Source organism: Poecile atricapillus, chromosome 11 (genome assembly GCF_030490865.1).
Source record: "Poecile atricapillus isolate bPoeAtr1 chromosome 11, bPoeAtr1.hap1, whole genome shotgun sequence".
NCBI classification, from domain to species: Eukaryota; Metazoa; Chordata; class Aves; order Passeriformes; family Paridae; genus Poecile; species Poecile atricapillus.
The window spans coordinates 13,307,188-13,324,189 of NC_081259.1; the positions used below are offsets into that span (position 1 = coordinate 13,307,188).

General features: G+C 45.7%; 1 protein-coding gene across 1 annotated transcript in view; it reads right to left on the minus strand.

Annotated features, from left to right (window-relative positions):
* The window catches only part of RFX7 (regulatory factor X7), a 49,672-nt gene extending 34,031 nt beyond the window's left edge, over nucleotides 1-15,641 (minus strand). Inside the window, exon 1 of the mRNA XM_058846922.1 lies at nucleotides 15,282-15,641. Coding sequence (XP_058702905.1) covers nucleotides 15,282-15,430 — 149 coding nt within the window. The 5' untranslated portion in view covers nucleotides 15,431-15,641. The remainder of the gene's footprint in view (nucleotides 1-15,281) is intronic.
* Nucleotides 15,642-17,002: the final 1,361 nt, after the last annotated feature.

Below are 17,002 nucleotides of genomic sequence, written 5' to 3' on the forward strand. Positions count from 1 at the left end.
GAAAGGAAAGCACACCCCAGGCAGACATGGCCCTGCACCCCAGGGCCAGGAACCACCTCCCATCCTCACCTCTCCACCTCGGGAGTGCCGCAGCCAAAAATCAGGTGGCTTCTGATGCCACCTAGGGGCTCTGTCCCTGCCTGCACTGCTCCCTCCCTGGGGAGAATCCAGTGTCATGCCCCAGACACCAGGCACTTGAGCCTAACTCAAACACAGGCAGAGAGCAGAAAACATTTAGTACGAGACAAATTAGGTCTTTCAGGATTCAAATGCAGATCTATTTTTATTCCATATAAAAGCCACAGGGACCACAATTGCATCCTAAAAGCACATGAAGTATTGCTATTTCCCTAAAGTATAAAAATGGAGAAGTGTCCACTGGAAATGTAGAAGTGTCCAACTCGGAGGCCTCAAAAAGTATACAAAGCAAGTATTCACCAACTAGTAAATATTGTCTCAGTCTGAAGGCAGATTCCTACTCAATCCCAGGCAAACCACCCTTCTCAGCAAAATCAGGAGGCAAATGCTCACTCAGCAAGCCAATAAAAGAGTGCAATAAGAAGAGTGAGCTGCAACTACTTCATTCTCCCTGTAACCTACTCCATCTCCTTCCACTCACCAGAGAGAATAAGCCAAACCAGTTTTCCATCAGACATAAGAAGGAGCAATGCTACATCACAGTGCTGAAAAAGGTACTGGTTCAGCATGCCTTGAAGTTAATGCAGGTTAAAATGTGTCAAACGCGTGACTTCAACACTTATTACTAAAATAAATGCAATTAAAATAGTTCACAGAGGATAAAAATTTAATCCCTTCACCATTTCTGACACTATGATCATTTTATGAGTATAAATAATGCCAACTATACAAACAGCTGAACAAAGAAGGAAGATAAGGCTGCTAATGAAATGCCCAAGTCTCAAATGTAGCCCATTGTAATGAACTGCCAAGAAATAATTAGCCGGCAGACATCAGAATACCTACGTCTGAAATGTAGGTCTATAAACATCTCTTTCAACTCTCTGAAGAAATCTAGTTGTATTCAATGCTAAAGGCTTGTTCCACTATTCTTAAAATAACTGGGAAGAACTTGCAACAACCACACACTGCCAGGTGCTCTATTCCAATAAGACAGTCATTTAAGTTCTGGGGTAGGGCTTTTTTTTTTTTCACATTTATTTAAATTCAGTGTATTGCCACAACTTACTGTAATGAACTCTGAGAAGAGACAAAGAAAATGCTTTTTACACAGCTCTCACCCTGGTTCTTTCAACACTGCTCTGAATTAAAATCAGTGCATATTGTTACATTCAGGCAGGAGATTCTGTTCCAAGGATGCAGTGCCCTCTGTACAGGATGTGGGAAGATAATGACTAGAGAGGAGCCGCATCCTGTATTTATTACTAACAATCTACAATCTCAAAAAAGCATCATGAAAAAAGATTATTTCAGTAGAAATTTCATCTCAGGAATGTCCCACTGAAAGAAGAAAGATGCAAGCAGTCATCAGACATGCAGGTTTGTGGCTATGAAGCAAATCATCCATTGCAACAACTCATGTATTCCACAATGAAAACTGCTGGGTTTAAAACTAATTATGAATAAACAAATCAACCTTTGGTTGCTTCAGAATCCAGTCTATAGATAGCTAAGAGATCTGCTGTGCTATTTTCAGCCGAGGTCATCAGAAACCCCATCACAACATTATTACTTACGGGTTTGAACTGGAGGCGCTGTAAAGCCAACTAGGATTTTTCTCCAGCCTTTGTCCCACATGGCTCCAAAAAAGGATGCCTAGTGAAACTAAGGGGGTGACACTCCTCAGCAGCACTTAAAAACCAAGCAGGAAATTAAGTGCATCTATAAAACTTGTGCATAAAATTGTTTCTTTTCCATGCCTGCAGAGCCAACAAGCAGAGGAGGAGGAGGAAGGCAGCACCCTGCTGTGCATCACAGCCTGCCACAGGTCACAGACCTGGTCCTCTGATGCCTTTCCCTTGGGAAATGGTGGTGACAGACAGCTGATGGCAAAGCAAAACAATATTCATGTGAGAAAATAGGAAGAGTTCTACACTTTCTACACTCTGCTTACATGTAACACACACACAGAAGCATAGAGATCTGCACAGGGCTGTGTTTACTGCACAGAGCTCAGCTGAATCCGACAGAACAGCTCCCAGTGTCAGCAGCTCTGCAGCAAGGCTTTCCTACCACACGTGTTTCCCAGTGCTGGCACAGGTGCCTGGATGGCAGATTTCAGCCTGCTAATAAAAACAGTGTTTCTTCTTCTTTATTTCCCATTATTTTCTTCAACATGTTCAAGACCCACAGCTATCCTAGTTATGTTCTATTAAGAGAGATTTGCTGCTACTGGTTGTAACTCTTTATTTCCCTATACATTTGATACCCAGGGGCTGTCATCTGGTTTGAAATACCACAATCCAGTCCTGTCCAAGCTCTTCTGTGGTTTTATCCTGAGATGAGACCCCCCCTGCCCTGCAGAGCCCCACACACTGTCAGAACAAGCCAGCACCCAGACACCACACACAGCCATTCCCTCCCCAAAACCTGCACGGTCAACAGCTGCAGGTGTCCCACTGTCAGCCTGGAAATGAGCCCCAGCCTTCCCAACACACTGTCACCTCCATGCCCCCTGGGCCTGGCACACACTGGGAAGCAGAGAAGCAACCCAGAGGCTGCCCTAGGCCTTTCACAGACACTGCACTGAGGAGGCCCAGCTTAACCTGCAGGGTTTCCCTGGCACACTCTTGGTTCCTCCCCCATGCCCTCTCTCCCCTCCACATTGAACAGCTCCCCCATGGGCATCAGCCTGTCTTTTTGCAAACAAATGCAGCTTTTCTCTAGCCCTCCCAACGCTGCTTGCAACGTCCTATTATCCCTGCTTCTGCCCTGATTTCTGGACACATGTGTTCCTCCTTCTCCTTGCTCCCTTTTCTCTCATGGCTGCCCACCACATAGCTCCTCTGCACCCTTTTTTCCACTTGAGGAACTGCTGACTTCCACAGAATGCAATTCTTGCAACCTCTTAGGTTTCTCTGTGCTGAGTAATGCCCTGAGTATCTACATGCACTCTCCAAGCACCTGCCTACTAAGAGAATTGACTCACTTCTTTCCTGCTGGATGGGCACAGCTTCACTGCCATAGGAGAGGCAAGTGTCTCCAACTTGTGCCATGCTGCTCACTGGCACATCCCAGAACCTTCTCCTGTCCTTGACTTTATCATCAGGTGAAAATTTAAAGCTGAACACATGTAGGATGAACATGGCACTGCTGCCTGATGGTGACCATACAACCTCCCATCTCAGAGGACTCCCCTTGTTCAGCTCCCATAGGTTCTTTCTGGCATCCATCCTTCAGCCTCGCACCTGCACCGAGCCACTTCTCACACACCTCTGCTTATCAGCTTCAACCCACTCTCAGCACAGAAGTTGTCTGGTCTCTGCAAATAAAGAGGTGCAAGTAGCTAGAAGACTCTTGCCTATCTCAAAGATCAGTTCAGTGAGTGCTAAAGCAGTGTAACTCGTCAGCTTTCCATCCTCTGCTTCTGGGGGTAGAAAAAATAACCTATGTGTGGCATGTTTTGAACTAGGATCTTCAGAAGAGTTACAACATGCTACTCCAATTCCTAAGGATTAATTTTGAAATGTTAGAATTTCCCTAGCCTACAAACTAGGTAAACTTTAGTTTATTTGCAGACTCAAAAGCTTGTCTAAATGTGTAAGCTGCACCTGCTTAAAACTAAATCTGCACAAAATTTAATTAACCTAAAGCCATGTAAGTTCATACGTGCATGCATCTATTTCAGTTTGCACCTACACAGCACAGTTTAAACACAACTACTCTCACTCCTAGGTGGCAAATTAACTGTCCAGCAGCTACCTTACATGGCCCTGCATGGCAGGACTGGCTGCTCCTGCCTGGGTCATGTTTGCAGCTCTGGGGCTGCCACCATCAGGCCAGCCCAGCTCCACAGCAGCAGCACAGAGCTCCAGGGCAGCACTGCAGAACCTGCAGCGTGGGGCAGGCCAGCACCATGCACTCCACCCCACATGCTGCTCCTTCCCTGCCAGGCTGCCTCTGAAGCTGTGATGACTGAACAAGTGAGTCTATCAGAACACTTAATCTAAAACCTGCTCATGAATGAAAATTATGAACAGAAAGGATCTGACCAGTATTTGACACCAAACAACTTTAGGGTTCAGTTCTCTGTGTCCTCAGAAGAGGAAACAATGTGTGCAGCCTTGCCATCCTATTGCTACAGGCAACCAGGGGGACAGGACCCAAAAACCTAACAACTTTGCCATTTTCATCTCAAGTAACAGGCACAGCACCATGCATAAGCATTTTGATACCAATTTCAGAAGTTTTCATATTGTCATGGTTTTCTTTTGAAAATGTAGCAGAGGCACGTGATGTTTCCTAGTACAAAGTACTGAAGCCACAGCCACACAGGCTCCTGAGTTTAGCACCCTATTCAGACAATTTACAGAACACCTGCATGGATTCATTATTCATAGCATGTATATTCCAAACATCCCAGGGAGCTGCACAGTTACACCACAAATTACTTAGTAAAAGAGTCAAAACCAGAAAAGGCTGTCCTTGATTAAATCTAGATCAGATTTCGGAAAAGCTGCACTAAACTTCTGACTTTCCAAAAACCGTAACACCAGAGAATTGTATTTCAGATGTATGTACAGTTCTAAGGCAATACTCACCAGAGTAACAGCACTGCTGACATTCACCTGCAGGCTACTGCACATTTTCAGCATCTAACAATCCACTGAATCATTCCTCTGTAAAAGTCTCACGTTAATGTTACCTACAATTACTTGTCTGAGGGGTCCCTCCAGAAGGAGACATTGTTTAAGAGCACTACAGAATTGATCGGTCTGGATTTTCATTCCTGTGAATCACATCATGCGTAAACATTCCAGTGGGAGAGCTGATGTCTGCATTATGAGAATGAAAATGTCCTTTCCTGATTATTAACACAGTTTGTTTTCAATTTGCACTGTGAACTATATGCTGCTTTGCCACTCCTTTGCTCAGGAGCTGAACTAATCAAGCCAAAACTGCAACTCATCTTTCTGAGTTTGACAGATTCCAGAAGAATACAACACACTTGAGCTATCTCCTGATCCTACACTGGGTCTCACCACAAAGCTACTGCTATGTGAAGTACTCAGCAGTATAGGTACTTACTAAAGTGACAAAAATCAATGTGAAGTGACAAATAATAATTATTAGTTCTGCACTGCAAACACCGATTGCAAATATTTTCGTGCTGAACAGCTGGAGCTACTCACTGACAGCGTCCCAGTGCATACAAGGGTGACTAAGGGTTCACAGAGGGGCTTCCAGACATGGAACCATGGCACATATGAGCTAAACTCTGTTTTTCAATTAAGTTACAAGTTCCACCAACTTGATTGTACATACCATGGTGATATATGAACCCACATTCCTACGCCCTCTAAGAAAAGTAAGCTGCTAGCAAGAAAGATGCAGTCCATGCAGATATGTTCCATGAAAGCTAAGTGGGGACTGCCTAAACTCACTGGTACTAAACAAAACAAAGTATTTTGTTTCATGTTTATTCTTAGCCTTGGAGATCAAGAGTATTTTTTTAGCTGCCATTACCTGAAAACTGACTAATCAAAGTATATTCAGGCACACATCTACAGGGTAAACAGACACCTGGCTTCTACTGAGAAGTAAGCAATAAGGGAAAGGTGTCTGGATATCTTCATGGATCACAGACTTAATTATAGAGGTTACCAAATCTTAAGGATCGGCATTTTAGCATTTTTTTGCATGATAAAATGATGCTCAAGATTAATTTTTAACTGAATATTCACTATAAACTGCATTTTGATAAACCTTTGCCCAGTGTAATTAAACACACAGAAACCACCAGCATTTCCAAATGTTTTATTTGATTCAGCAAGCTATCTCCCAACAACTAACAGATTATGTTCAAAATATCCTTTTCCAGGGATATTTATCTAATTTTAAAACTATATCCATCATTCCTATTTCACTCACCTGTTGAATGAAAGAGACAAATACTTTTCCCTCAGCTGACATTTCATTTTGCAACTTTTTAGGAGTCAGTGATTGAACTACACCACTGCAATCAAGCATAATGAAGGTAATGCTACAGAGCAGGCTCCTGGAGCCAAAAGCTGGCTTAGCTCTTCAGCAAAATGTGGGTCCAGGTGTGCAGCTTCCAATTACTGCCAGTGAGTAACTTGACTGACTTTTAAATATCAACTAATTCATTTCGTTTATACGACCATTAACAGCAACTGTAGGCCCTCATCATTTATCATGCCAAAAGGCTTAATACATAAAGAAAATCAAACCACAAAGAAAATTGACCAACCTTTTATACACCCTTAATGAAAGGAATTTTGTCACACTGTCAGAGCTTGGATAAAAAGTTTCTATGGCATAATCTGACTCCTGCAAAAATAGTTCAAAATTATTTTTAGCCTTCTCTTCAGACAATCCCATCACAGCAGAAGGAGCTGCAGCTTTCACTAAGGGCTGGCCAGCCTTACAGATGCTTCACCCACAGCTACCAACTTCCACAGAAGCAGAACATGGACCACAGAGCAATCATGGCCTTGCACAAAGCGCCTGAACACAGCACGGTGCAGGAGACAGGAGCTCTGAGTGGATGATGGCAAGCAGCAAGGAGCACAGCCCTCTTTGGCAGGGCATCCTGCATGCTCTTCCCAAAAACTACTGCCTGCACACCCTCAGCACACACAACAAACTGGTCATGCCAGAGGATGTCCAGCCTTGATGTAGAACCCTTAAGTCTCAATTTCAGATTGTCCTCAGACACTGCATTCACACAGGATCCAGAATCCTCTTGCAAAATTCTCCCTCCGGTTCAAAAAAGTACCCAAACCTCTCTAGTACTTTCCTCCCCTTAACTAGCAATAAAACTAAGACGCGGTTCTGGAAGAAGGAGCTGTCACATTTTTTCATAGCAGATAAAAACAAGACTAAAATTCCATCCACAAAAAATATTAAATGAATGTTAAAGCTTTTCAATTTAGAGGCCTCCAAAGAGGTACCACTTGCGGTACTGACTAACTGCCTTTCCAGTCTGTACTTTAATGTAGCAGTGGTTCTGAAGAGGGAGAAGGCACACAGGAATATCTCCACTAAAGTCACAAAGACTACTCCAGGTATTTTCAAGTGATTTCTAAACAAGAGCAAGAAGGTGGTAAGGCAAACACAGGAGAACAAACTGCCCATCCTATTATCCTGCACGCTTTTCTCACACACTAGTTTTTGTTTGTCCAAAGGATGCTTGTGGTAGATACCTTGTTTGTAATGAAAAAAAGTTCCAACAGTATGTATTGCTGACCACTTTAAAAACAGTATAATTCACTGCTTTATATGCATAGTCATGAACTATAATTCCTACTGTCCACTGCAATCTAACTTTTTCACCCACAGGTGTCCCAACAACCTTATAATGGCACTTAGGAATTTCTGACTTAGAAAAACAGGTTGCCTGCATGCCTCTGAGGCCATCCATCAGAAAGCACAGCCATTGATCATGGAGCTTGACATCTAACCACAAACTTCCTCTCAGGGGAAGATACAAATATACCTCATTTAATAAACAATTTTCCCCAGGAACAAGATTTTCTTCCCAAACTTGAAGTACCTGACAATGGGCACTCCCAGGCAGCTCCAGGGAAAAGCTGAGTGGGACTCGTCACTGTGGAGGACCACAGGTACCCCCCCAGACTGCCAGGGACACATATCCTGCCCTGGAGCAGCCAGGTGCTGTCCACGGGGTACAGCTGGGGAGGGACAACAGCTCCCAGCTACGAAGACAGTGCCACTCATCAGGTGCAGGTCCCACCAGCCAGAGCCACCCCCATCCCCAGTCCTGCAGCAACACCCGGCTTCCCACCCTGTGACAGGTACAATGTCACCACAGCAACCACAAACAATTCAAAAGAAGCAACAAGGAAAATATTTGGGAAGTTTTGAATGTTCTTTTTTCCACTGTCTTAATGATTAAACATTCAACAACACAAAACACTGGGCAGCTTACTGAAAGCCTGTTGATGGCACAGCAGCTGATAACAAGCATCCTACTTGATGAGAGATAATCCTTTTTCCATTAAATCAAGAAAGCATTAAAATTGAGATAGTGGCTAACTCCATTTAGAACAAAACAAAATAAACCCTCAAAATTCCCAAAGATCTAATGGAACACCACAAAACATCCCAGCTCTTCCAAAATTTTTAGATTTAGGGGATTCTTCTCATTGGCTTGAAAGCACCAATTTGTGCTGGCCTTTGCTCAGGCTCTTTCTGGGTGACAGTGCACTCATTGCCTTTTCACCTATTGAATTTACCTTTGAATCACCTGCTGATAGCTTTGTAACACAGTCCAGCAGTCTACCTGGACTGCCCCAGAGGGAAGCGAGGAAGCTACCTCCCTGTCCTCATTGCCACAGTTTAAAAATAAAGAGTTCTGTATTTATATATGAGGTTTTGTAATATTAGATATTAGAAAGGCTTGAACCAAAAATCCAAATTTGGATCCTGATCTGAATTTTGCAGCTCTGGCCCTTCTCCAAATACTTCTGTTTGGCAAGCAGCTGAGTAGAGTAACAAGAGAAGGCAACATACATAAGTTATGGGATCTGTATAAAAACATTAAGCTCAACCCCTGCTCTCAAAATTACACACACACACACACACAGAAAAAGACTAACAAAACCACCCCAAGCTCCAATTAATTAAAAGATTAATCAGTGCTTCAGTATAAAGCTGATCACCCCGACCTGAGCAGGACTGTCATCTCATCCAATTATACAGTTTTTTTCTGATTAATTTATACAGTATCCAGAAACTTTTAGGGGGGAGTTTCCAAGGTAGAAATTTGGATTCCTACTTGCCAGTGGCACATGGACACATGTAAATAACGTAGAACTCTCCCAGCTGGCAAGCAACCCAGCTACAGAGGCTTGGGATGACAATCCTGCAACCCTGTGCTTACTAAGGACTCATTAGAACTGCTGCTCTGAACCACATCTGACTTACTTCAATGAAGAAACTCCTGCAGTGGAAAGTAAAATGTTTATGAAAAAAGGAATTGCATATGTTTGATATTGTGAAGTCAACAGTTGCATGCACTCCAATGTGTTCCAAATGAACATCAGTAAAACTTATCCAAATCTTTTATCACATGACTAGTGCTTCCCCCCCCCATATAGTTTTTAGATTCCATTGTTCCACGAAACAAAAACAAACAAAATACACAAACAAGAGTGAAAAATCCACCCTCCTAAAAGCAGGTTTATAAAGACCTTCTTTCTGCAAAGCTATTCCCTCCAACTCGGAGCCAGGATATTCAATAAAACCTCAGCTCCATTCTCCAAAGGTTACATAAAGGTCACCATTCATTTTACTCAGGTTTATTTTCTAACCTTGTAAAAACGCCTGCAGACCAAATTGGCTTCCACACCTGCTGACCTAGAAACTGCAGCACTGTGGTGGCCGTGCCCCATTTTGGAAAGTCGCTTCTCCTCCCACGCCACCCTGGCTCCGATTGCTGCGCCGCTGACCTGCCCGCTCCCGGCACTCGGAGGCTTTCCCAGCAGCACAGGGATGCACAGCAGCAGGGAACAGCAAAAGCTTTTGAACCTTGCTTTGGTGAGAAGGAATTCTTCTGGGGGCCTTCCCCAGAAGGAGCTTCTGTGTACAGGAATGTGTAGTAACAGATAAAGGGTGAACCTGGCCCTTGTTCAGAGGAGTGGAAGGTCTCCGAACAACCCACAGAGGCCATCTCCAGGAGAAGTCAAGTTGAGAAAGGGACAAACAGTGTAGGATTTATTTTGCCCAGTTCAGGAGTTCTGCACCACAGATGGTTACACCCTGGTTTAAAATTTGTTTGCAGTCAGAGGATTAGGCACATGAAGTGATAGGATGGATTGTTTCATGGAAACATCTTTCCTAGGAGCCGGCCCTCACCTCAGAAATGCATTTTTTTTCCTCCACAATAACTACATGGGAACTTGTACAGAACCAGGTGGAGTGAAATGAAACAAATTCCACTTTCTGTTCCTGTCCATTTGGGGAAGCAGAGTGTGAAGGAGAATGACAAGCTGCTAAATGCTTTGCCCAAGGAGGGGTGACCTTCCCTGAAAACACCATGAACTACTCTAAATTTTTTTTATTCAATTTTTTTCTATGTATTTGACTGCTTATACACCATATCAGGAAACACATTCAGGACAGGCAAACTTTACCATCACCTGGAAACAGAAGAACCAAGAAGCTAGGGAAAACTGACTTGGTGATAAGAAATCTTTGCAGTTTTATACACCATCTCTCAGCTGAGTGGCTCAAGGTACTTTTTCAAAAGAGGTAAACACACTTCTGATGCTGCATAGATTAAGTGAAATGAGTGCAGGCTGTACACCTGTCAATGATAGTTATTTGATTTTCCTCACAGAAATCAGTAATCTGTAATTGAAGACTTATAACCTGTGTTTCCCACCTCCAACAATGAATTAACCAGGATGAAGGAGGGAATGACATCCGCTGCATTTTGGGCTGGGGGTACAGAATAACCACAAGTACTCTGTAATCAGAGGAAATTTTGAGTTCTCTCAATTTTGACAGGCTACTTACCAAAATACTGAGGGTTATGTTAAGGGTTCTTTCTCTTATTTCCCACCTCCCCCTCCCAAGCTATGAGAAATAGAGAAAATGCAGATGGATTGGCTTACATGTTAATCCAACCTGACTCAATAAATACTTGTTTTAAAAAAATACATACAGAAATTTCAACTGCAGAAGAAAGCTACCAGAAAGCTATATCCATCTGCATTTGCTAAAAGCCTGAAACACACACCCCTCAAGCGTCCCTCTTCATTGCCAGGCATTTTATTAAAAATATCAAGACTGTCAATCATTTTTTCTGCTGACCTATAACTATATACAAATAACTCTAACTATACAAATAAGTAGCAATTTCTATTATGAAAAACCTCAATGGCATTTCCCAAGTTGCAGAACATTTGCTCTGCCAACAGCTAAGTGACGATCCACGCTTGCTGACAATGCCTAATGAGGAGTGATGGATGCCACTGTAGGAGGGAGCAGGAATGTTTTAAGTCATTAAAACAAATGGAGCCTTCCAAAGATTAGAACACACTTGTGTTACAATCAGCTAATCTGGTTTTCTAGCACAACACCAATAGCCCAAAAGTAACACGGGCACAATTCACATCCTACTCCTCCTTCAACATGAGACAAACTGGGCATTAGGACACATAATTTCGGCACTGCCCAGACCAGCTCATGTGGTTTTCCAATACAACTTCCAGCTAGAAGAGCGATTTGAGGACAAAAATGATGGGTCTGAAACCCACAGCCACATCCAGCTGAAATGGCTGCAAATGCAGTGCTTTGTGTTTGCCACTCCACACTGACTGGTCCTCAGCTTGGTTTACACATGAGACACCGGGGCGGGGAAGGAGAGAAATTAATCTCTCAAGCAGAATTGCTATATTCAAATCCTAACAGATGTCTTTACAACAAAAAGAGCTGAGATGCAGGCAAGGTGAAAGAAGCTAGGGCAAACCTATGCCAAGATGCAAGCACCAGATTACTATTTACAATGGTAAACAAGTGCTCATTGCAGAACCATCACCAGTTATTCGCAACAGTGAACAAGAAAACAAACCTGTCCGTTCCTTCAATGTTCACAGCTATTGGATTTCGGATTAATACAGTCAGCGGTGGGATTAAATTGCCTAAAACTGTTGGTCTTTTCCTTTTATGCCAGCAATGACAGACCCTCAGCTGACACCATCCTCCCTTGGCCATCTCCGCATCTCAATCCTTGTGCCACGCTGCTTTTACATCCATACTTTGCTGGCTGTCTTCAGCTGTAAGATATTCCTTGGCAAGTCAATGTGATACTGAGTAGACTCCGTCTTCACCACCATATGCTTGGGTACAAAAACATCATATACAAACAACACACACTGGGTAATACAGTACCCTCACCCGAAGAAATAAGTGAAACCCCATTACTCTATATGCTCAGACAGCTGACTAGGGAGGTTTTCCCGCCTCGGGCTCCAACGTCTGGACAAAAAGCTATTAATAAATATGAAAGCTTTAACGAATCTAAAGAGAAATAAAAACAGGCAGATTAAGGTCCAGTGTCCAGCGAAGACCAGGGCAATTTACAAACCCGCCCATGCTGACACTAATCAGCCAGGCTGGGCTCCCAAAGACGTGTTCTCTCTGTCTAGACTTCTAATCCGTCAATGGGAAAAGACATCCAGTATTATTTCTGCCCGCTTCACCCACACCGTAAGAACACATCCAACCGCCTCAGCAACTCACACACACAGCACGAAACAAAACCAGACACCACTTTGCTGCGTGTGCTCAAGAGGGGCAGGCAGGACACAAATACAGATAGACAGTGATGAGCTTCAATTACTGTAACCAAATAGCAGTTAAATACCTGTATGTGATGTTGTAATGCAAATAAATACTTCCTGATTTGCTTTTAAGCACAGCTAAGTCACTCTTATCTTCCCCTCCTCAGCTCAAACTAATGGCCACCTTATATGCCAAAAAACACCCCAAAAAAAAACCAACCCAAAACCAAATGCAACAGACTGGACACCTAAAAAGCATAATTTTAAGTCTTCAGTACCTATACTGACCATGCCTGCAAATGTAATCAGCAGGGCTTAAACTATTGTTTCAATATAAGAGACTCCACATGTACACAATTACTTAATATGGTTTTGTCAAACTACATTTTAATTTAATGAACAGAATAAAATAAGCATGAGCTGAGATAATGAATAGCTCATTGTCCCACTCGTGGCCTGCATCACTCTCTATATTTATATTTGTCTGTAAAGTGGAGGGACAAGCACAGACTTGTTTGTGATCCTCAAGTCCATATTTACGTAGCTGCTATATTTTGCTATACCACTATTTTCATTGACAATACAATCTGAAGACTGAAACCTTTTAAAAAACCAACCAAACAAAACTTGTAACAAACACAACCAACTAAAAGCCTCCATCCACTATGCACAAACACGTGTAGGAAAAAAGGAGGTGGGGGAAAACAACAGAGAAGAGTAGTGACCTGGATGTGCTAAACCAAAGCAGCAAAGGGGGAACTGAATGCGCCAACCTGCCAGCACATGCAACTGGCACAGCAGGGGAAGAGGGGAGGAAGAGGAGGGAAGAAGAAAAGAGGAAGAAGCTCTGCTTTGCACATTACACCTCGTTCTGCTAACAGCAGTGCACTGCCATCTTCACAACTGGCATTCCACAACCTCTCCTGCCCATTTATCCATCACCAGCACCCACTGAAGAGAGAGCAAACCCCAGACTGCCAGTACAGAAGGAGACTTTCCACTGTTTATTGGGGCACAGTGTGCACAATGACCCCGGCAGCGCTCCTCATCCTTGCCACGCCAAAACAACCACCACATCTCCAGGAAGATGCAAATTAACATTAAACTCTAACCTCAAATGAAGACTGGACAGAAAACGTTTTCTTATAAAAAAATAATTTTATCTTCAAATACTGCATTTCAACAGCACAACCTGCAGGGAACGGATGCTGCCTGAGAGCAGCAGGGAAGTTGAAGCCCGATGCAGGAAGCAGGTAGCCAGGAGGAACACTCTGTGAAGGTGAGGAACGCCTATGAAAGCACCAGGATACAGGGCTGCAAGGTGCTGCCAAAACCTCTGCTGGTCACAGGCACTTGGCACCAGGCGAGCCACTCACCCCGGGGAAAACGCTTCATTCCTTTGTACCGAACATGGGCTTGGGCTATTCACCAATATCACCTGAATCAAACAAGCAGTTTTCATTTCAGAAGCCAACATATCTACTCTTTTTCCTTGAAAAGAAAACCCACAATAAAAGCAGAGGTTTTACTTAGTAGCCATTTTGTCTTCAACTTGGACATGATACCTAATCTGAATGCAATGTAAACATGCTCTCCGAGGCTCATTTCCAAACAGCAGGTTCATGCAAAGAGAAGGAAACATGAAAAGACCATCACTAAATACCATAATATATTAGGAGGGTGTGAAGATTTTATGATTCAAAAAGACAGAAAATTCTGCAGTTCATATTCTTTCTCTAGGTCACGTTGCAGAGAACACCAAAACAAAAGATAGCAAGTGTGGATCAAGGAGAATGAACTATTATGTACTGTTTAAATAAATGAAAACAAAACAACCATCACCCAAATAATAAATGAAATTTCAGTATGCCCTACAATAAAAAAATCTGAAGGTAAAATTATATTTAGATTCTCTTTATTTTCTAGTGACATCCATTCAAACCACACAATCTAACTGTAATATGACGTAATATGCAAGCTAGATCAGTATGTTTTTATTGGGACGAGTAAATGTATTAAATACACATGGTGTGTGTGTATATAAAGGAAAACATTATACAAGTAACCTGTATTTACAACTCCCAACTTTCAGTACTCTTTATCAGTGCCCTCAGCCAAAACCAGCTTTTAAAAACATACATAAAATACAAATGCTGCAGGTGACAGCCTCTTGCAGATATTAAAAAAACCCCAAACAACGAAGTGCTTTATTTGCAGCAAGCTAAACTAGATTCACCTCGTTCCCTCTATACACATAAAATAAAAAATCTTAAATAAAATGCTGATTTACTAGGAAGTTGAATTTTTAGGGAAAAAAAAAATCAACAAAAAAATAACCTGGATTCCTATGCAGAAACTTGAAAACCATCGTGAGGTCCAGCCAAAACTGCATTTGAACTGCCTGACCGGGAGCTCAGGAGAGCAGAGGTTTACAGGAGGCTGGACAATCGCACCCCTCCTGCCCGGCTCCGCATCCCCCGCTGCACCAGCGCCGTGCTGGGCGCTCATGTGCGCGCTGCCCACACGGCCGGGAGCGCAGCGGGCCGCGCAAGATGCGCCCTGTTGCAGCGCCTGCGGCAGGTGACCCGAGCCCACCGCCCACCGCAGCCGGGCAGCGCCGCCGCCCGCCCGCACACGGGGCTGGTCCTGCCCGGGCGGCACCGCCCGCGGCCACGGCCCGGCCGCGACCCCCGCCCGCGAACACGCGTGTGCTCCGCGCTGCCCGCACAAAGGGGCCTCACCGCCCCCCCCCGCGCCCGCGCAGCCCCCCGGCCCTTCCCCCGCTCCCCCGGCCCGGGGCCCGGCCCTTACCAGATGGAGCTGCGGATCTTGTGCTGCAGCGCGCTGGCCTCGCCGCCCTGCAGCCCCGGCACCAGGGCCGGCAGGGCCCCGCCGGGCGCGGGGGTGCCGGCGAGCCGCCGCGGCGGCTGCCCCCCCTCCGGCTGCTGCTCCTCGGCCATGGGACGCGAGCGGCGCTGGCCGCACTAGGCCTCTGCCGCAGCGCTCGAGTGAGTCGCCTTCCCCCGCTGCCCGGGGGACATCACGGGCGGAACCCGTCCCGCCGCTACGCCGCAGGATGGCGAGCCCGGCCCGCGGCTCGGCGCATGGCGCCCGGCCCCCGCCGCCCCCGCGCAGGGTCGCTCCGCGCTCCCCCGCCCCGCAGCAGCACCTGGCCCGGCCCGCCCCGCGCCGCTCCTCGCCCCGCGGCCGCCGTGCCCGCCCGGCCGCCGAGTGCGCAGGCTCGGCGTGCCCGACACACGGGCCGCCCCGCGCCGCCGCCGCCGCCGCCGCCGGGGAGGGGGCCGGGGCCGGGGCCGGGGCCGCGACTGGGGCCGGGGGCGGCGAGCGCAGCCGGAGGGGGGGGGGGGGGGCGCGGCCCCTCCGTCAGCCCCGGGACCCCCGCGGCGGTGGGGAGGGGCTGGACTGCGCCCGGAGCGGCCCGGCGGCGCAAATAACACGTGTGTGCGAGTGTGTGTGTGTGAGTGTGTGTGTGTGAGTGTGTGTGCGTGGCCCCGTGTGGCACGGCGCGCAGCCCGTGCGGCACACGCTCTGCCCCGCTGTCCGGGCGCGCCGCAGACACGTGAAGGCGCTGCGGCGGCAGCAGCATTACATCAGCTGCGGCACCGCGGCCGGGAGCGCCCCGCAGCCCCCGCGCCCGGCCCGCCCTCCGCCGCGCCTCGAAACAAAATAACAAGCGCCGCCGTGCTCACATGGCCCTGAGGAAGCCAGACGCCCGCACGGGCAGCGGTAGGCCGGGCCATCGCTTGCCCTCAGGCTTCCCGTGTGTCCCCTAGGCATAAGTGCTGCCGGGCTGCCATTAGTCCCACAGCCTTTCTATGAAAACGTTTTCCCAAAATTTAAATTGTGCAGCTACCGCAACTGCTTTCTCTAAACTGCAGGTACAAGCCGTATTTCTGCTCCTTGGAATCGTGGCTTTTAATAAAAAAATCCAGAGGAGCTGCACAGCCTGAGATAGTGGACAGGTAAATACCTAAATTGAGGGACTATGATACAAGGTGACCATTATTAAAGTCATTATTAGGAGTTGGACTTGATAACCCGTGTGGGTGCCTTCCAACTCGGGATATTCCGTGGTTATTGTTTCCCTTCCCTCTTTTCCCAGCCGTTCCAGTTCCAGTCTGTTCCCACAGGAATTCACCACTTGGACACTCAGCCCACTTGGCAGGGGCGTGGACATGCAGGTACCCTCACCGACACAAGGATGCAGTGACTCCCTAGCCTGTGCTGATCACAGAAAATGTGGGCTTAAAGGTGACTAATAATATAAATATACACATGGAGACACAGCATTGCTAAATTTAGGAGATGAGCATTTTGTCATCAACCGAAGCAAAGGCCTTTCAAAAATAAATATTTGCTTATGTCTCCACTGCTCCAAAATCAGAACATTAATGGCTATGACAATGATGGTGATCTTCCCCTTAAAAAACCTCTCATTAGAACCAAAAAAACCTAAGCTTTCTTGTTCCTGCCCCTTATTAAAAATTTTTTTAATGATAATTGAAAGTTTC